Here is a 21,740-nt window from a genome sequence, read left to right on the forward strand (position 1 = left end):
GTGGGGATGGGTGTATGGGAGGGTGAATGGAGGGGTGTGTGTGTGTGGGGGGGTGTATGGGAGGGTGAATGGAGGGGTGTGGGGGGGGGGATGGGTGTATGGGAGGGTGAATGGAGGGGTGTGGGGGGGGAGGTGCAGGGGGGTGTCGTGATGCCAGCTACTACTACTACCTGCTTTAAAACGGTCCCAATTTCCCCAGGTTGCTGAATTTTGCAGCCCCCAGCCTGGGGAGCCGCCCAGCCCCTGGGCTCTGTGTGATCAGGTGAAGCCTTGGAAGTAACGTTGTCCGGAGCTGAGCGAACGCGGCGCTTGGAGCAGGCGGAGCGGAGCAGAGAGCGGGAGGTCCCGGGCTTTCCCCGCAAACCTGCCCTTTGATCCAGGCGCTGCGCTCCTCTTCAAGCGCCCAGCGCGAAAACTAGCTGAGCTGCAGGATCCGAGCGCCGGGCCCTTGGAACAGACCCCCCGCCCCGCCCCGCCCCGCCGCGTCCCGTCCCGTCCCGTCCCATCGCTCCAGGTAGGTCTTGGCTGCCAGTCCAGAGCACGTGCGCTCCTAACTCGGGTTCCAAGCGCAGTGAAGACAGAGCGACTCCGTCTTTAGCTCGAGCTCCAGCCTGGGGCTGAAGCGGAGCCGCTCCACCGCGCGGGGTGCACCCAGGGCTTCCCCCAGCGGAGCCGCGGAGCAAAGCCCCCCGGGGCGGCTCGCTGGGGCTGGCGGGGCGCGGATGGCGCACCTAACGGGATGCGCTGGGGACCGGGGTGGAGGGGAGCCGCCGCTGTCTCTGTTGTGGGGCTCGCTCTCCCGGGCGGCCCGGCAGCGGGGCGAGGCGATGCCCGGGGGAAGGGAGGGAGGAGAGGGCAGCTGGAGGGGCGCAGGTGCCCGAGGGGGAGCTGGCAGGGGCTGTGCAGCTCTGCTGGGCTCTGGAGCATCTGACGGGCTGGTTTGGCTGGAACAGAGCAGACCTGGCCAGGCTGGGTGGAGAATGGGCCCTGCTGGGCTCTGATCCAGCCCCCCCCCCCCCCCGCTGGGGTGTTTGCCCCTGCAGAGGCTGGGGACGGATAATGGGTTTATTGGAATGTCTAGTCTCCTGTACCCCGCCCCCAAGGGCTGTGCTGGGGGAGGGGAGTCTCTAGGCACCAGACTGGCCAGGTATATGGACGCTCTGCCTCATTGGCACTGCCATGTCCTGGGGGAGCAGTGGTGTCTGGGTGGGCCAGGTGGAGGCGTGGGCAAGCCATGGGTTGGAGGTGCACATCCTCTACCCTCGGGATCATGGCGGCTGTAGTGTTGTTCCCACCCTCCCTGCAGCCATAACCAGGGAAGGGCCCCGGGCACTGTGGGTCCATTGCCAGGGAGCTAATGGGATGAAGGGCAAGAGTCAGAGCTGCTGTGGAAGCACTGGGCCTCTCAGGGATCTGCCCAAGTTGGGGGTTGGCCCCACTGCCTCTCTCATGATCAGGACCGAGGGGACAATGTGGAGGGAAAGCTCAGCTGGGGGCAGCCTGGCATGGATTAGGTACTCCAGAGCCTCCTCCTGGGGGGTTTTCCAGGGGAAGGGGCGAACACAGAGTGTGTGTGGAGGTCTTCATGGAGAGCACCAGGTCGAAAGGGTTTGGAAATTCAAGCACTGTAGAGAGTGTGTCTACGTACACACTCAGAGAGAGCATGCAGATTCATTCTAGTTGAGTCAAAATAAATAACAATTGTATATACACTCACAGTGGAGCTCGCTTTTAGTGAATTCGCCTATAGCGTGATTTTATACTCAAGTAGCGTATAAGTTCTGATTGTTTTTTTCAGTTAACCACCCTGTGCAAATTGCAATCTAGGTAAGAACCTCAGAGAAAAGTTGTTCTGTGAAGAGCATGACTTCTCTGTGTAAGGCCGCTGTGTGGAACTCAGTCTGTGTGTACATGTGTATCACACACACACACAAAATAGAGAGAGATTTGGTTGCAGATTGTTAATTGAAGGCTTGTTATCCCTCTTCTCGATATCTTAGACTCCTGCATATTGGGAAGTTTAATAATTGCCAGAGCAGACTGGTTTCATAGTGGTGATGGCTGTTAAGCCTCAGAAGGCCTTTCTTTTTCATCATCAAATAGAAGCCTGTCCAGTCTTGTGGTAGTGGTTATAAAACCCTTTAGCGATCTGCACGTCCTCCTAAGCTTCCCTCTGACTAGCAACCTGGGAAATGGCACTATAGTGAGGGGTAGGGCCCTCCACAGCCTGATCTTGCAAAAAATCACGTGCATCTTTGCACATGCAAGTAATCCCATTGCAGAACATCTGCAGCCTGCACAAGCAGTGCAAAAATGTGCCTCAGAGTGGGGTGGCAACCACGTAATAATCTCTGTCGTTTTGCCAAACATCTAACTCACTGTTTTTCTGATACATTTTGCCTAGTGTAGAAACTGGGATCCATTGTGCAGATCATTGTCAGGGAGTCCTTTCTCCACCCGATGAAAACCTGCTAAGAAATGATCCTGCTTCTCGTACCTGTTCAACTCTGCCGGCTGAAAAGAACTGACCTGAGAACGCCCAAGGTATGAGAAGAGCCGCTGAGTTAGCTGTTCAAGAGGATGTCTGTAAATGAAGAGCTAGAGAGCAGGTTTTCAGCAACCACCACGATGGCCATGGAGGCAAGTGAAGGGAGCCCATTCAGAATCAGCCCCAACAGTTCCTACAATGCCACCTGGGACAGTGCTCCAGCTGCCAGTTCAATGGAGGACATGATAGCCACTTGCACCATCGGGACTATCCTCTCCATTATGTGCGTGATCGGTGTGACGGGCAATGTCTACACCCTGGTGGTGATGTGCCATTACCTGAGATACTCTGCCTCTATGTACATTTACATCATTAACCTTGCCTTGGCAGATCTGCTCTACCTGCTCACCATCCCTTTCATCGTTGGGACATACTTCATCCAGGAATGGTACTTTGGAGACGTCGGCTGCCGCATCTTGTTCAGTCTGGATTTCCTTACCATGCACGCCAGCATCTTCACCCTGACGGTCATGAGCACAGAGCGTTACTTCGCGGTGCTGAAGCCCCTGGACACGGTGAAGAGGTCCAAAAGCTACCGGAAAGCCATTGCCATCGTCATCTGGGTAGTGTCTCTGCTGCTCACACTCCCAATGCTCATCATGATCCAGCTGGTGCAAAGAGACAGCAAAAGCATCTGCCTGCCCACCTGGAGCAAGCTGTCCTACAAAATCTATCTGACCATCCTCTTCTGTACCAGCATTGTGGGCCCAGGGGTGATCATTGGATACCTTTACATTAGACTAGCCAGGACCTACTGGGTGTCCCAAACAGCCTCTTTCAAACAGACCAAGCGGCTGCCTAACCAAAAAGTGCTGTATCTAATTTTCACGATAGTGCTGGTCTTCTGGGCTTGCTTCTTGCCCTTCTGGATCTGGCAGCTTCTCTTCCAATATTACGAATCCTTCCCGTTGTCCCCCAAGGCCATGAGGAACATTAACTATCTGACAACCTGCCTGACCTACAGCAACAGCTGCATCAACCCTTTCCTCTACACCCTGCTGACCAAAAACTACAAGGAATACTTGAGGAACAGGCAACGCTCTTTCAATAGCAGCAGCGGGTACTTCCAGAGGAGGAATCGATTTCAGAGGATTTCTGGGAGATCCCTTTCCACAAGCAGTCAGCATTGCACAGAGACTTACGTGCTCACTCATGTTCCTGTGGGAAACAACAGTGCCTGAAGGTAAAACACATCTCCAAGAAAAAAAAATCAATATAGACTTCAGTGTTGCGTTGCTTGAAAGTGCAACATTATAAAGGCAAAATCTTAGCAGATTCATAGTGTGTTAACGCTGAGTCCAGAGATTGTGCTATCGCAATCTGCACTCATTTATTTCCAATGCCATCGATTTTGTTTCTAACCCAAAGCCTTTTGGTTTTTTCATTCTTTTTTTTTTTTATGGTGTATTGATGTATTTCTCTCCCATCTGTAATGAAAGCCTGTAATATTGACACTTTTTTTATGATTACAGCTGTCCCACAACATTTTAAAATTAAGTTATTGAAATATTAGTTTAGAGGGTTTTATTTTTTTTTAAGCAATAATGCTAGACTAGACGTGGCTGGTTGTATAAGAAGTGAAAACGGTACAATTAAAGAAAAAGCAGCTTGTGTTTCTGACGTGTGTGTTAATCCAGTTTGAATTTTGTAGGGAGGTTACTGGAGGGTTTGAGGGGAAGCGTGGCTGGTTCTGGACTAACTCACCCTGGTTTTACAGTGGTATAAATCCACTGTGCCTGATTCTCCTTCATTCTAGTTACTGTAATGGTTACTGGTAGTAGCAACCTACTGGTGTACATGGGAAGAGAATCAGGTCTCATGCTTAGCCCATGCTTTGGTCAGGGAACACACAAATGAGAATCCTCAGCTTCCTCCTGTGCACTGAGCCAGAATACTTGACGGTCCAAGGTGGGATGGAGAACTTTTCACTCACCCCCCTGGGTGACCTTTCCTTCCCCTCCCCCAGTAATTCTCCTCCCCCATACACAAGTGAGAATCGATGGCAGCTGACACCATTAGCACAGACGGGCATCGTCAATGTTAGTAACACCCCTCAAACCAAGCACACGTCTCGGAGAGTGGCATTTTGAGCTTTCTCCAATGGCGCCTAAGACCAGCTCCCCTTAGACGCTCAGAGAACGAACACAGGAGTCCTCCTATCGCTTTGACCCCTGTGATGATAACGCTATGCCATGCAAAAGGAATTGCAGCCGAAGGACAGAATTAGAAGCAAATTAAAGGCATGGGGCCAAACTCGGAGCTGCTGTGAGCGAGGAACATTCCGCTGGTATGAACTGCACTCACTTATCCAATGTAGCTGGTAACCTTCTGTTCCCGAACAGAGCATTTTACATTGTGATTGGGGATAAGAGAAGCTGTATCTATAACACTTCTTGTGCATTTTTAAAAAGAATTCTCTGCATGGATCTAGCAACCCCCCCGCTGAGGTCTCAAAGCATGTTACCAAGGAGGGGAAACATTATCGTCTCCGTGTTATGCACAAGGAAGCCGAGGCACAGCGTTTCATTGACTTGCCGTCACACAAGTCAGCTGCTGAAACAGGAATAGACCCACATCTTCTGAGTCCCAGTCCCCTGCTCTAGCCAGTAGGCCACACTGTACTTACAGATGCAGAGGCTCTTCAAGGCACAGCAATTAGTGCTCTTCATAACTCGCTCTTCCCTGATTTCAGATAGTGAAAGGACATAATACTAATCCCTGGATCTTACATAGACCCTTTAATCTGTAGCTCTCAAGGCACTAGACAAAAGAGGTCAGTATCATTATCCCTATTTTACATATGGGGAAACTGAGGCACGGGGCGGTACGGTGGCTTGCTCAAGGGGAGCACTTTATCCTGACATCTACATAGTGCTCGTTCATTTTACTTGTGTCTTTATCAAGGGTCAAGTTTTAAAACATGGCCTCGAGTTTGGAGATCCCCCCATTTCCAGGTGCACCTCTTGACGGCAAAAGGAGGCTCAGCCACTCAGCACCTCTGTCAGTCAGGCTCCAGATTTTCAAGACAGCGCAGCTCCCATTTAAACACCTCCATAAAATGGCCAGGGTTTCCAAAGGTCTCAGCTCCCAGCAGCTTTCATCCCAGGTCCTGAGCACACTTGAAAACCCAGCCTCTCATTCAGACGCCTCAGTAAGAGCAGTTGGGTGCCAAATTCTTTTGAAAATCTGGCCCAAGGTGTCTAACATTGGACATAGAAAATTAGAGGCCTTTTTTTGGGGAAAACTGGGCCTATCAGGCCTCTGCAGCCCAAAGGGGGATGCTGGAGGGTGGTTATTAAAAGACAGAGGATCAGATCCTCACCTGGCAAAAATCAGCATAACCCCATTGCCCTCAATGGGGTTGTGCCAAGAATCTGGCCCACTAAAATCAAAATGGCTCCAAAATATCCCACCCTTCATAAAATACCGAAGGCCTAAAACATCCAACGCGCCCGTCCTACATGCAACAAAATCTGTGCGCCACTGAATGCTTGGCTGACCTAAAAGCCCTGCTATGTAACGTGAAGCTAGCCAGCTGCGGCGAGCAGGAAGTGCTAAGTTCTCCTGATTTATGCTGTGTCTCCTGGCTGTATTCTGGACTGAGGCCTCATTGCATTCTTCCCCACAGTGCTCCCAGGGGACAGGACAAGATGCGCTGTGCTAGGATGACATGTGAAGGGCAGCAGCCCCGCTGTTTTCTATTTCTAACCAGGCTGGGGTCTCAGTGGGAGGGTCACAGTTAAAGCAACATGGACACAAAGTGATGAGAATACCAGACCCCTGCAGACAAGTGAACGATCACTGGTGATATTTCAAATCCAAGACACTTCAATGCCCAATGATGGCACATTTTATCTGAACCTTTAACCTTCCTGGGCACTCGATCTACTTGACACATTCACATCTATAGCAGCTGCATGAGGGTATCGAGGGGAGATTACTCTGTGTCTACAAAACAAATGTAAACCTGTGACCAGCCTGGTTAGCCGCATACCGCAGGTCCGTTAGGTTTGCACCCCCCAGGAATTGCTTGTGGCATCAGTTGCACTTTGATGTAGTAAAATGGATGCCCGGGCTTTGCTCAAAGCCAGCAGGCAGTAACTGGAGAGAGCCTGCAAGTGCAAAGGACAACCCTAGCACCCGAGCAGTTTATTACTGTCTGCGAAGTACAAAGAAGGAGCTGCCTTCTTGTAGACGGACATAAACTATTTGGTTAATGATATCTGTAAAATCACTATTGTGCCCTTCTGGCAGGAATCTATGACTATTCAAATACTTAATGGCTCAGTTCTGACCTCATATTTGCATGCATGGATCACACACACTAGAAATCAATGGGAACTCTGCAGGGGGATGTCCCAGAAGTTGTTCGCACAGCTGTATCCTACTTGATCTGAGTCCCCATTCCATTGGCTCAGACCAGGAGCCCTTTCATCTTCCTGAGGTCTTACATTTTCACCTATTCTGCTGGGGGTTTCTGCTCTGTGGTGGGCATTGTAGTGACTAGAACTGCAGGCCAGGTGGGGGCCTTCATCGGTGCAGAACTACCCCATGCCAGGAGTGTTCCCAGGAGGCACTGGGGCTCAGAGACATCCATCTGAGGCAAACCCCTCTTCCTGCGGGAGGAAGGAGGGGCAGTAATTTGCTGGTGGTTTATACATGCAGTAAATTACACCTACACACACACACAGACACACACACACACAGAGTAAATTACACACACACACACCAGTGTGGCTGTGCTGGTTGACAGACTGTGGAGGTGGATCCAAGTGGCCTGGGACAACCTGGTTCGAGTCCCTGATTCAGAGCAGAGACTTGAACCTGGACCTCCCCCATGGCAAGTGAGTGCCCTAGCCACTGGGTTGTTGGCTGTTCTGGGTCTCGCTCTTGTTTTGACCAGAAATTCCACCTTGGACCTGAGCTACTTTTCCAATGAAAAATGTTTCATCAAAAAATTCCTGCTCGGCTCCAACCAGGACCCCACTGTGCTAGCCACTGTGCGTACACAGACCAAAAAGACAGTCCCTGCCCCAGGGAACTCGCCTTCTAAGGAGTTCTCAGAACAAGAACCCATCCATCACCGATCATCAGGCATGTCAATGTGTGACAAACAAACCAGGAATGAAACCAGCCAGTTCACTTGCCCCTCTGCTACCCCAGAAATCAGCACGTAGCGTCTTTCCGGCTATGAAGGTGAGCTGAGCTGTGAACTCACAAAGGTGTGTGTTATTTATCAAACATATACCTGTATATATGGTATGAAGAGACCTGTGTGCTCTAGACACACTGACTATAAGCTGGCGGATAACTCTCTGGCAGCCGTGTGATTTGTTGGCAGGAGGAGATGTGTGCTGGCTGTTATATCTGCCAGGGCTAGCTGAAATGTACTCTAGGGTGTGCTGGGTACCATGCATGCCTATGCATGCCGTGGGTATGCTGTGAATCACAAGGACAAAAGCATGTCCTTCGTGCGCTCCTGCTGTAGGTTCTATTGATTTAGGTTAGTGTCAATAGACAATCAGTGCGTGGGGCCAAACTCTCTTCTCAGTCACACCACTGATCTCCTCCACTTTAGCCACCACTGAAGTGCTGTCATGAGGAGAATCTGGCTGCCTGACTCCACAGCCCTTTGACGGCAGCTGTGAATCTAAGCCAGGCCCCTTTTATTTCGGTCCTTAAATATGGATTTAGAGTCCAAAATTTAAGCACCCAAGTTTGAACACTGCACATCTGGCCCTTCATCTTTTATAATAGCGTGTGCCCTTCAACGTACGTAATGGTTAAGGCGGTTACTGGAGCCCAGGAGGGTGTTTACATCTTTCTTCTGAAACACCTGGGCCTGGCCAAGATACCAGACTTCAGGGGCCATTCATTTCTCCAGCCATTCCTACAAGGAGCTAAAAACTGTTTTGCTGCAGCTGCCTTTCGCTCTCCAGGCTGGAGACTTGGAACACGGGAAAACCCAAACCAGCTCCCAGCGCGAACCCCAAACTTGCAGGGGTCTCACTTCACTCCCCACGGGAATTAAAAGGGTGGGAATCCTTCCGAAGCTCATCGCTAAAAACACTTGGCTCTTGCTCCTCGTAGAGAATTTGGACAAAAGTAATCAACATTTATAGTTTTGTTTCCTTTGTTAAAGCCGGATGTTCATGGAGTGGATGGATTAGGAACAGGGATCTACAAAGCCTTTCATCTCTAGGTCACTAGTTCAGTACCAGGCTGGATCAGTGGTGCTACCATCTGGATGCTGATGGGTGGCCTGTATTAAACAAATTTGTGATCTCAATCCATTTCTGAGAGGGGAGGGGCGCATGTCACAAAACAACCCACACTATTTCATTCGCCCCTTGCTGGCAGACTCCGTGCAGCGGCCAAGGTCTGAATGGGCCTTGGATACCAAGCCGTCCCTGGAAGAGCCATCTGGAGAAGCTCACTCCTCCTGATGTGCTGTCCCTGTTCCACAGACACATGGTTCAATATTCAACTTGCACGGCTGTCAGGCTGGGACTTGTTACCACCATTAAACCAGCAGCTGTATATAAATACACACCAGCCGTGACTGTGAACCCTAAGCATGAGGCTGCCTCGCTGCTTTAGTGTGCACATCTAGCTGGGCTCCTTTTTTTATTCTTCTTCAAAATACAGGGCCAAACCCCGAGGCCCTCGCTCTGGATTTCCTCATTCAGGCCAAACTCCTCCTGGTCTGGGTAAGGGCTGATAAACAACTTCAAGACCCGTGTCCCTTGGTAAATAAAATCTGATTGGCCATTTCTCTCCGGGATCAATGCAGCCCTGGAATTAATTAATCAGAAGTGCAATCTCTTCACAGTTCTCGAGCAATGTATTTTCAAGTGAAGTGCTTCGGAAAGACAGGGGCCAGATCCTCTGTTGTATTAGATCAGCTTTGCCTTAAAGCCACCTTGGCATATACCCATCCCTTATGAAGATATGCCGAGTGCTGCTCCAGCCGCAGCTGAGTTCTGGCCCCACCTATTTGTGTCGCTTTATGCCACCTGTCTATTTCATGTTGTATGAGACACTGGAGATGCTGCCAATGGCAAACAATGCCAATCATTTCTGCACTTCCAAATTTAATCTCGCGGGTGCCAATCCCTGAGAGGTTTTATGCAAAAACATAGCATCCGAGTTTTACAAAATGGTTGCCAGTTAAAACAGAGGCTGGATTAATCCCTGCAAGGATTCTCCCATGGATTTGGAAGGGATGAGGCCCCATACAGTGACCATCTCCTCCCTCTGTCCACTTCTCACCCAGCTGTGCCCAGCCTCTCAACCCCCCACCCCTTTGACCACAGGTGTGGGAGCTTGCATAGAGTCAGGAGGGAGTAGGATGTCACTTAGGCAAACTCTTCCCTCCACTCTCAACTGAAATCAGGGCATTTCCCCTCTGTGTTAATAAATTGAAGGGGTGGTCTGCCCAGTTCCATGGCCATGACTAGGGTGACCAGACAGCAAGTGTGAAAAATCGGGACGGGGGTGGGGGGTAATAGGAGCCTATATAAGAAAAAGACCCAAAAATCTGAACTGTCCCTATAAAATCGGGACATCTGGTCACTCTAGCCATGGCTAATTCGTCTTTACACACACACACACACACACACCCCTTGATCGCATGTCCCCTGAAAATGCTGCTATGGGCCTGATCCAAAACTCATTGAAGTACATGGAAAGATTCCCAATGGATCAGGCTCTATCAGTGCATGTGGTATGATCCAAACCCCTTCCCCAGCAGCCACCCCAAGTAATTTGGTCAGATGCTGGGGAAACTCCATGGGGACAAAAGCAGACGGAACCCTCCCAAGCACATGGAGCAGGAGGGGGCCATTACAGCTTAAGGGGGAAGACCAGATGATCCATATAGCGACGAACTCTCCAGTTTCTGTCCAAAGCTACATTGACTCTACCAGCTAGGGAGTGAGTCCCAGCTTGCGTACTCGCGCTAGTGCTCATATGAGCTGGCATGATAAATATAGTAGCAGCACAGGCAGTGGCAGCATGGGCTAGCCACCCTGAGTAGGTACCCACAGGGTTCAAGCGGGTTTGTACTCGGAGGACCTAGTACGGTGCTGTCGTTGCCCGTGCTACCGCAGCTACACTCCTATTTTTAGCAAGCTAGCTCCCATGAGACCTAGTACAGGTAAGTGTACACGAGCGGGGAATCACAACCACAGCTTGTGGTGTAGATGCAGCCAGAGAGTCAAGCCATGCAGCCCACCAGAGCTGCGAGTGTAGACCCCATTCAGGCTCCTGCAATGCTGCCCCCTACCTTGTACAGCAGAACCACAGCAGATCCACTGTATAAACCCCCCGCCCCCCTCCTGCACCCCAGTCTATGATGCAGGGACAGGTTTGCTCCAGGCTGAATGTGCAAATGTGGAGATTAAACTGAAATCCCGCCCTGTGCTCTCCCACTGGAGTTCCACTTCGCTGTGTTAAAACAAAATATCCATTTAAAATTCATATATTCCCCATTTTTTTGCATGATTTAAACTGCAAACTCTACAGCCTGTAGCTAAGTGTCACTCACAGCATCACAACGGAGAATGAAAAGAGTAGGCCATGTTAAACAGTTATTTTAAATGACAGTTTGATTTTATTTTGGTTTGCCCACAACAAAGCATCCCATAAGCGCATCTCTGACTAAAAGGAGCGTTACTATAACAGCTGGGAAATAATTAGTCAACACATCACTGAATTAGATTAAGTTTATGTCTCAAAATAGACTCTGCTCAACTCAGGCCTTCCAACCATTTTTCATCCAGAAGGCTGGTTGTGTGTCCTGGGAAGTCATGGTTTTGCCAGGACAAAAAAAATTGCCAACATCCCCAATTTAGTTTTAAAAAGGAAAAAGCCATGGCAGTCAGAACTTTAATTGCTATTAGTTTTAGCGTCTGTTAGCTAAGTGGTAAGTAGTTGCCAGTAATAGTTTAAAAGTGTCTCTAAAGATCACAAAATCCCAAGTTAACAACCAAATATGTAAAAGTCAAAGGAAAAGCCTTGCTCAGTAATAGGTGCAGACAGCCATTGATATTTTACGTACAAAGCTGAGAAGTCCAAGCTTTTGTCATGGAAATTCTGGCAGTAACAAACATATACCCTGGTTCGCCAATAAAAACTGTTGGAGAACAAGCGTTTATGTAACCTTCAGAGAGTGAGACAATGTATTGGCACCAGGGGCCAATTCTGAATGCTAGCCTGGAGACACGTGAGGGCTGATTTTTCAGGTTTGTGAAATACTAAAGTTGACTCAAGTTGGGCACCCAAAAATGGAGGAACCCCTTCTGAAAACATGAGCCGAATGTTGGCACCTGACTGGGAATGTGGGTTAAGTGCTTTCAGACCCAAGGGTGAGAGGACAGTATTTAACTACAAATTAGTATTTCCCCTCTTAAACCTTGGGCCCACTCTTCAAAAAGAAACCTCAAGGCAGCTCCCTCTTCTACAGCCTATTGGCAGAGCCAATCCCCATTCCTTGGGAGCTGAAGGCAGCATCTCTCCCTTTCAGGCCATGTGCATGTTCCTTTGCCAGAACCGGTGCTTGTTTCGATTCCCAAAGGGTGATTTCGCTCTATGCCTGAAACTGACAAAAAGCAGTCGGCAGAGGGCTGGCTGTGCTGAATGGTTTCCACATAAGCAAGGGTGCACTCAGCCTCCATTTTTCTGGGGTTTGTTTATCCCCAAAAAGCAGAGAGATGCATCCACCGAGACTCGAGCTGATCACTTTGTCTGCCTACTTCATGGCTTCCTGCTCGAAAGAGCCTAAAACATGAACTACCAGCATTTTTCAAATGGAATTGTTGCATGCAAAATGGCTGTGAGGGTCTGTGAGTCACTGGTATTCTGTGATACCCCTTGGACCTGAGTCCCAGTTCTGTTTCCAGAGTATGGCTTGGAGAGAATTCAGTGCCGAGGACAACGCAGCTGAAGGTAGCAATGCAAAGCACTGTTAGAATTGGAACAGGTGGAATATCATATTTTGGTATTTTCATTCAGCAAACCATCTTTATGAGGGCTACAGCAGTGCGACGGTGTAGTGCACTAGACTTTGGAGATAGTGGGTTTGAGACTTCTGAGTTACACCACAGTGAGAGAAGAAATGCCACTGAAGTCAAGAGAGAAAAATAGGCTGGTGGATCTCATCCTAGTCCTTGCATATTGGAAAACCTCCAGATAATTTGGCACAACTGTTAGACTCAGCCAGGGGTGATGGAACTGGGGGACTGTGCCCCCACAATGGAAATATTGGGGGTGCAGATCTATGTTTCCATGACCCTCAATGTTTTCCACCCCTACAATATCTCACAAAGGTGAGAGAGGGACTCGGCTACGTTCCATCCCCCCCTCCCCCCAAATGCATGCAATGGGGTGAGTGGCAGAGACAAGAGTGGGACCTGAAGGAGGGGCTGGACCCACAGAGGCCCCCATGGTTCAAAAAATCAGGCAGGACTTCCTGCCCCAGCCTGGTCCCATCTTCCAGCCACTGCGGGTCCCAGTGGAGACACCCAGCCCAGGGGAGGGGCAGGAACTTGCATGCCAGCCACCGGGGGAACAGGCGATGGGGGACAGGACAGGACAATGGCACCTGGGTGGGAGGCAGGGGTGTCGGAGCACAGACAGCCAGCTCCCAGGGAGGTTACAGGGTACCAGTCACTGAGGAACTGTCGTAGGAACAGCAGTAGGAACTACCAGGACTCCCTTCCCCCACCCTGCTCGCTGTCAGTAGCTCCCCTCACTCCCCCTGCTATCCTCTGCCCCCCCCCCATTCACAGGAAGCTTCCCCCTCCCCTGCACTATGCATGAAGTAACCCACGACTGGAATAACAGGGGGGTTATTCAGCTAGTGTTGGCTGAAATGTGTGGGTCCAGGTCTGGAAAAGCAGGTCATTATTATTGAGGGACGTTGGCCAAGCTATCTGGGGAGCCCAGGACTAGGATACAAGGCATAGTACAATACATGATCAAGGGGCATTAGCAGATCCAAGTGAGTTTAAATTTGCATAGTGCCTGCTTATGCCATGACTCAGACCAATGCTATGATTCCCTTACTCTCATAAGCACTATATTCACCCAGAAAACCAAGGAAAGAGAAAAAATGGTCTATGGGCCAAATTCTCTGCTGGCCTAGCTTAGTGCTTCTCCACTGGAGTCAATGCAACAGTACCAAATTCATACCAGACCAGAACGTGAGCCTCTCTCTCTACTAAATGCACCAATTCCCACTGTTCTATACTGGCTCAATAGAAAGCATCACTGGAATACAAATATCCCTTGCAGTGATAACAGTCATCTTGGGGAGTGATAGAACAATCCATTCACTGTGAACTGCTGCATTAATATGTGAGGTCTGGCCATAAGTCACACACAGACTGAGGTACCTTTGTACCAGAGTCCAAAGAGCTCAGCAAGATGACAAGCCAAGTGACATTACAGCAGACAACAGCCTTTCCAGTCCTTGTAGTATCAGAAATCCGTCAGCTCCAACTTCGAGTTTCCTCTCTCTGCTGAGAGCTTATATCACAATTTATGATTCCAAAGGAACCTGAGCTGTTAAATTCTCCCAGGCCTTGCCCTTACTTCCTGGATTGTCATTGCAACAGCATGGTGCACCTGCCTTCATTAAGAACATAACCAGGGCCAGATTTACCCCTTTCACGCCCCTAGGCACAACATCTTCAGTGCACCCTCTGCCTACAGCTGACCTTCATGTTGTCTTCATGTTCAAAAAATTAATTGAAAAGAAATATAAACACAGCCTCCCTGGTAAAGCATGAGACCATCCGCCAGGCATGGCACTCCCGGCCACAGCCGGGATGCAGCCCACCTGCCCCACGTGAGGCACAATGGGGGGGACTGTACCTCTCCCCACAGCGAGCATTCCCCGGTGTCTTCCCTCCCACAGCTGGGCATGGCAACCGCGCTCCAGCTCTGCCCATGCAAGTGAATGGGGTTTCGGCCATGCTCCTCCCTCTCCCTCCCCAGCATGGGGCGGAGGCAGTGGGGCAGCCATGATTGGGAAGGGGGCTGAGATGCTCCCAGCACCTTTAGCAGCCGCCCCACCCGCCCACAGCTCACAGCGCCCCCAGGTGGGCTGACTCAGACACTCACCCTGCTCCAGCCCCACACACTGGGCAGCCACCAACCCACGGCAGGAGCCCAGCCGCCCGCAGGGGAGCTGTATGTATTAACTTTTTAACTTGTAGGTTCCCTAGAATGCCAGTGCCCTTAGACATGTGCCTACTGTGTCGAATTGGAAATACATCCCTGAGCATAACTATGTCCCTTGTTTTGCTGGCGGACCAGGGGTAGTAAGAGCATGTTCCCATTTAATAACCGTTAGTTTGGCTTGTATTCAGTAGCTTGATTGCAATTTAATTTGGCTGCTCCAAGCTCTTTAAAAAGAAATTGTGTTTTTATAGCTTCCCGGGGCTTGATTCATGTTCAGCCATAAAATGCTTGCTTGGCTCGAAATTTATGTCTAGGGGAAAAAAATCTGTCCTTAGAACACTTCTTGTGTCTGAATGTGAGCACTGAGGGTTAAGCCTGTGGGCCTACAGTCACTGTCTGCTTTCAAGCTACAGAATGAGCTGAGCTTTCATCTGCACTGCGCCAGATAACCTAATGGACCTGGAAACCCAGATAATCTCTGAGGGAAAACATCAGCTTCATAACTCACTGACTTCAGACAGTCTCACCTGCCTTCCTAGGCATCTGATCTCTGGGCCTGGCAGGATGGCGTGAACCTCACAACTGATTCACACTGCGTTTTTCAAAGGAATAAAAAGTAAAGCCCCAATCCTGCCATTAGCCCTGTGTGGGCGGATCTCTGAACCCATGAGGTGTCCCACCAGTGCAGGGATTCATCTCCATAGACCCCACTACAGGAGCAGGGCCGAAGGCTCCTTGGCTAGACTGTGGAATTGCCATAAGCCTGGAGCAAGGGGCATTGCAAACTGCACTGCCCCAGGATCTGGCCAGGGAGAGTCACATTTTGGTGCCTGGTTTCTCCTTGTTCCAGGGCAGTTAAGCAGCACCAGCCCTTCACCTGACACAGCTCACTTCTCCATAGGTGCTGGCTCGCCTGTGTTGCTTTGCACCGTGGACTTGGGCAAGTCGCGGCACCTCTCTGAAAGCCTTTGTCTGCTGCCTATTTAGACTGTAAACTCTTCAGAGAAGGGCTGTCTCATTATGCGTCTGTACAATACCTAGCACAATGGGGCCTCGGTCTCTAGCTGCTATCACAACAACAACAACAACATGGGACCCCCTTGACTGAGGAGTTCAGCACAGGAATTTTTATACTCAGCCCTTGGTCCAGGTCACTTACAGTCCAACTAACAATAGTCCCATGTCCTTACATCAGGTCTCCAGCCCATGACTCTCAGCCCCATGGTCCTCACGTCTCATGGCTTTCTAAGTCCATATCCCCTTATATCAGGGAGCTTCACATCTCTTTCCCCACTGGCTAGTAGAGAAACCCAGCCCCTCTGGTTCCAGCCCAGAGACCCCGTTTCACCCTGCTACCTCCTGAGCATCTTTCTATCTCAGTTTGTCAGCAGGCCTCTGCCACAGCCCCTTCCTGGACCCACTGAGTACCTGCATTTCTCTCAGGCTCCACAATCTCTCTATGTTCTCAGGCTCCATAAGCCCTCTAGGCTCACCCTTCTTCCAGGGCTGGGGCTCACAGGGTAACCCCTGGAGTCCTCCAATAAATTCCAACTGAAAAATATAAACTTAACCAAACTTCTGCCCTCCTTGGCTTGACGTTTCATCCCTCTGAAATTTCCCTTGCCCTGTTCCTCCACTGAATGCCTCCCAGGGCTCTCCCCCTGGACGTCAAGATCCTGCCCTTTTATCAGAGCTCATCACAGAAGTTTACTCCACCCCAGGGGCTGCTCTACATCTCTCCTGACCCTTTTCCAGAGCATCTTCTCAAGACAGCATCCCAAGGCCTACTCTCCCCTTGGGCTCCTCTTCTACCTGCAGTGTCTCTACTACCACAAGAGGGAGGGGAGCCCAACCCAGCCCCTCTACTTTGGGCTTCCTCTCTGTATACTCACCACCCAGCTCTTCCCTCAGATGGGACTCATCTTGAATTGGGCCTGGCCCTCCCTCCAGGTTCACTAATTAAGATCTCTAGCTCCCCTTAGCCCTGGCAGTGCCAGTGTGGGGTCTACACCCCATTGTAATTGATAACAAGGAGCAATATACATACACACTTGCCCACGTTAAAAAATATCAATTGCAGCAAGAAAGATTGCCCCATACAACTCACCAGCCCAAACCATCCTTGGAACACTTCCTAAAGGCTGACACTCTCAGACTATAGCAGCCCCACAAGGGGAGCAAATCCCAGATTTAAGGATCCTCCAGTAACAATGTTCCATCTCCAATCCTCAAGAGTTTGGATATAGGGACTGCCAACAGCTGTGCCTCATTTTATCTCAATACACATAGGGAGCCATGCAATCCACAGATAGTCATGATCCAGAACATGTAGGGTTCTGGAGAGAAACATCAGAATGTGGAAAAGGATGCTGGTAATGGCTTTACCATCGTTTGAAGTGTATAAAGTGATCCACCCGATAACCCGGAAAGCAACGTGAATAACAGAAATCCAGTTTTAGATATACTTGTGCATGGACTGCCAGGTGAATCCCCATCTCTGCATCATGAACTAGAAGTCTGAAAGGACAGAACAAAGATTGGGGAGGAGCCTTGGAAGCTCAGAACTGGATTACAATGACACTCAATGTATGGTGCAGGCAGATGCAAAAGTAGTAAGATTGCCCTTTCAGATACCTACACCATTTTGATGGCAAAGACACTCCACTTTTTCAGGAGGGCCAGCCACCATGATTCTGTCTGAGCACCATTCAGTCTGACATTCTGCTCTCAGTTGCTCTAACACAAGGCAGTAGCACTGAGGCCTTGTCCACATGAAAAACATTTGCTGGCATCGTTATGTCAGTTAGGGGTGTGATTTCTTTTACCAACACACTGATAATTATATTCAGGATTGGGAAGGAATTTCCCCCCAGATTGGCAGGAACCTTGGGGTATTTTTGCCTTCCTCTTCAGCATGGGGCATGGGCCACATCCCAGGATTAGCTGGTTATATCTCACTTAATCAATTCCCTGCTACTGCAGGGGCCTCAGGTATTGATACACCTCCATCCCTGCTGTTTTCTGCCTGTGGTCTCTGAACTGTGATACTTTGGTCTAATTCTAGTTGTTGCCTTTGTTGTAGCAGAGGCTGGGAGGTGTTTAATGGCCTGTAATGTACAGGAGGTCAGAGATGATCTCTTGGTCCCTTCTGGCCTTAAACTCTGACATAGCTATGCCAGCAAACACCCTAGTATAGACACAGTCATACCAATAGAACTCTGCTTATGTCGGTTTGGGGAACCGGTGTACACTGTACCAGCATAAGCACAGTTTTGCCAGTATGGCTGCAGCCACACTAGGAGCATTTTGCTATACCACTAAGGCAAAACCTTCCCAGACAGTCTCAGCTTTCTCAGTAGTTAAGGAAGGTAAACTGAACGTCATCAGTCAGTGATAACTTCAGGCCAAATGGAAGCTTGAGGGGACTTAGAGATATGGAAAAGTCAGGCTCCTCGCTAGCGTGCTGAAATCTCCTGGGGGCAGCCATGTGTGAGATGTGATTAGGAACAAAGCAGATAACCAGAATTATCCTTGCTCCACTAGGAACAAAACAGAAAAAAAAATGCCCTTGGTTAATATCTTCTGGCGCTTAAACACAAACACTTCTCTTCTGAAAATAAAAGAAATATCAAACAGTCCCCAATCCCAAACGGAGCTATGAATTCAAAGCCTGAATTCCAATATATCTGCAAGGGCTTCGAGAGTAACATCCTGCAAACCACTCATACTCACAGAAACATCTGACAAACCTTAAGGCATGCAAAGGGCTAGGCATCAAAGCTCTACTGCTCACAGTACGCATGAGAGTGAAATTTAACAGTCATGATGGGGCGACCAAAGGAGACCAAAAGATTGCCTTTTTCCTGTTCTCCTATCTACCAAATCAAAGCACTTCATAGAAAACATCACCTCCTATGGTGTGCTGCCCAGATTTTGTATTGCCTGAGGATTTCTTGGATGTTTTGAAAATACCCTTTAGATATTTTTACTGGGGAGGGAAATAGGTAGGAGAATATGGCGGTGAAAGGTTAAAACTCTACAGCATAACCTCATGACTGAAATGGCAAGAGAACTAAGGATAATTCCAAGCGACAGGTTCGCATTTATTTCTCATACTTACACAAACAGTTCATTTCTTTATGGAACAAAGAGGAAGGATGATCTTGTGGTTATGCAAGATTTGCTAGAGATTCTGGATTCAACTCTTGGCTCTGACACGGACTTCCTGGGGCTCTTAGACAAGTCCTTCTGTGCTTTAGTTCCCCATCTGTAGAATATACTTCCTTTCTCCCACCCTGTGTCAGTCTTGTCTGTAGACTTTGTGGACAGGGACTGTCTGTCTCTTCCTATGCATTTGTGCAGTTCCTTGCACGATGGGGCTACTGTCATGCAATTCATGGCACAACAGCTAATGTCGTGTGTGTGTGTGTTTAGACAGATGAGCTACTCTCGGTAGACATATCATTCTAATACAGAGAAAAGATGGAGAAGGGGTGTCAATAAGTTATATTTGCAAGGGTTAGCAGGGAGCATCAGAATCCCTGAATGACAAAGTAAATGCAGGAGTCTTGTTATGTCTGCAGCAGGTCAGACTCTTGCTCACACTGTACAGTGTTTATTCCTGTGAACGCCGTTGGAGTGCTCATATAAGGACTACTCGGCACGAGTAAGTGTTGCGGAGTCGGCCCCGTGGTCCACGCATGAAGTCATGTGTTATTTAAAAATAAAGCAGGCTCTGTGCCCGACTGAGAGAAGAACGGACTTCTACGAATGCATGTGGACGTGGATGAGCGGCAGTGACATATTAAGAACCATTCTAGCTGGTCAGGTAAATCAATCATATGTCTTTTGAAATGCTGCCTAAATAGCTCAGCTATCACTTTCCATTTCCTGGCTCTGGTAAGTGAGCTTGTGTTACACGCCCTTAATGTTATTTAAATTATGTCGTTTCTCCTTCCAGAGGAGGGCCCAATTTTCAGCCTTGGGAGCAGCAACCATTACTGAATTTGGAGTGTGGTGCGGCGCACCCTCGACTCCCACTAACTTCTATGGAGCTAAGAGTACACCGCACGTCCCAGGAGGTGCTCAGTGCCTTGCGGGGTCGGGCCGTTGGACACTGAATCAACACAGGTAACTCACATCCATTTTAAATACTTATGTTCCATTTTGTGCTCCGTTTCTGAGATTAGTTACAAAAAGTGGGAGCTGAGACAGGAAAGGACCTTTGCGACTTTCACTACAGAGTTTGCTCCTCAAGAACATTACAGTCTGAAGAAGAGGTGTCGATTTCTGCAGGAGCCTATTAAATTCCTCCTGAGGCCACACTTCTCAACGTGCCAAAGCCCCAGTGTGTGACAAAGACCTAAAATGAGAGACACAGCCTGTTATTCATTCAGGAGACCAGGGTTCTATTCCCACCTCTTCTGCTGCCCTGCTTCTTGTGTGACCTAACTCTGAGAGGATGCCAAACTTGTTGCGTCACTCTGGGACCCAAAGGAGGGAGACTTGAGAGACCTGCTTGAGACTGAGCAAAAGCCATCTGCCTGGCATGCTGCGGAATGGCTGCACCCCACGCGGTTTAGCCTCTCCCCTCTGCAGAAACCTGGCGAGGGTCTCTTGCATTGGCAGCGTTAAGAAGAAAGCTGCTCAGGGAGGCAGCTGAAATGCAAACTCCACTCAGCATGCTGGGGCTCCCGCAGAGGCAGGACAGCATGTGATTATCTTTGGCAGTGCTCCCGGCGCTGAAGTGATGGTTATAAGGGTGCTCTTATAAATGAATGAAAAATATAGACAAGCTGAGTTAAAGGGCAGATGTTTCCTTACACTGTGGCAGGGACGGCAGAACAGGATCGCACTGGCACCACTACCAAGCCACCCTGGTGTCTTAGTTTTTGGCTGTGTAGATCCTTCAGGACAGAGGGTGGGAGGGGGAAGCACAGGCTGTCATGCAGCCCGCTGACAAGGGAGATGTGGGAGTATGGAGGGGGAGAGGACACATGGACAAATTTCCACATGACCAGCTATAGGCAGTGCCATCCGTTAGCACATTCACTTGCCAGGGAGGTAAAGTCGAAGGGACAGCTCACTGGCGTTCAATGGGGCACTGTGTTCTGTGAGATGATGACGTTTGCTTAGGAAGTTTGCTCTGCCCTGAAGGGCTATGCTGCAGCAGGAAGCAACGTCAAAAGCGACATCCCAATGCAGTGACCCGGAGGACATGATATTGGATCCAGGGTAACCCAAGCTGCCTATGAGCATGTTTGTTTGTTCACGGGGGAGAGAAGGGAGATGTGAGTGTGAGAAGGTTTGAGAGAACAGCTTGTCTGCTTTGGAGAGAGAGGAGTGAGTGTGTGAGCAAGTTATTTCTCCTGTACGTGTGCGAAAGACGACAATATTTGGAGGAAGAGAGTCTTCTCCTGTAACTAGCACATACGCTTTTGGGGAATCACAGTGTGAGACAATCAGGATTCACCAGCACTGCTGAATTTCATTCCCAGCACTTCCATGGCTAAAGCTGGTAGGCCCTTCCTAGGTAGAGATTATATACTATATGGATAATATACTAGCCTAGTCATGTTCAGGCCTCTAAACAGCTCCCAACATGACGTACCAGTTCAGCTCATCTGCAGCTTTTTTTCGAAAACAGGAGCTATTTAATAACAGCCCCTAAAATCTGCAAAGGGGCAAACCAATTTGTCCATTATAATTCCTGTCACATAAAGCTAACACTGGCTACGATGGATTTCTGTGCTTGCTGCGGTTTTTTAATTGAAAAACCAAAAAACAACAGGCAGCTAGTTACACATGGGTGAATCCAGTCCCCCAGGCCAAGCTGAACTGCTGAGGAATTAGTGCCTGAACCAACGCACTAAGGGGAAAAGCAGTTCTTAAGCACCTTCCTAAATCTGAGATAATAGGAATGCGCCAAAGGATTTGAGGGGCTTTCGGCTCAGGGCCAGACTAAAAGCTCTGGCTATTAAGTGAATGCAGAATCCTCTCAGCTTCT

The 21,740-nt window shown here is 49.3% G+C and overlaps 1 protein-coding gene across 2 annotated transcripts; it reads left to right on the top strand.

Moving 5' to 3' along the window:
- Window positions 1-488: 488 nt before the first annotated feature.
- Window positions 489-4,168, top strand: LOC112119077 (urotensin-2 receptor-like). Of its 2 annotated transcripts, none has more exons than XM_029912137.1 (2): window positions 489-514; window positions 2,410-4,168. In XM_029912137.1, exon 2 carries the CDS (start codon window positions 2,581-2,583, stop codon window positions 3,727-3,729), a length of 1,149 nt encoding a protein of 382 aa, XP_029767997.1. In that variant the 5' UTR covers window positions 489-514; window positions 2,410-2,580; the 3' UTR covers window positions 3,730-4,168. The 2 variants fall into 2 exon arrangements, with proteins under 2 accessions (XP_029767997.1, XP_029767996.1); XM_029912136.1 differs by having other exon boundaries at window positions 494-514; window positions 2,405-4,168.
- Window positions 4,169-21,740: the final 17,572 nt, after the last annotated feature.

This window comes from Terrapene carolina, unplaced genomic scaffold, assembly GCF_002925995.2.
Source record: "Terrapene carolina triunguis isolate 2854851 unplaced genomic scaffold, T_m_triunguis-2.0 Scaffold192, whole genome shotgun sequence".
NCBI lineage: Eukaryota > Metazoa > Chordata > Testudines > Emydidae > Terrapene > Terrapene triunguis.

Coding starts and splice junctions, on each gene's coding strand:
- LOC112119077 (XM_029912137.1), top strand. CDS start 2,581: ATGTCTGTAAATGAAGAGCTAGAGAGCAGGTTTTCAGCAACCACCACG.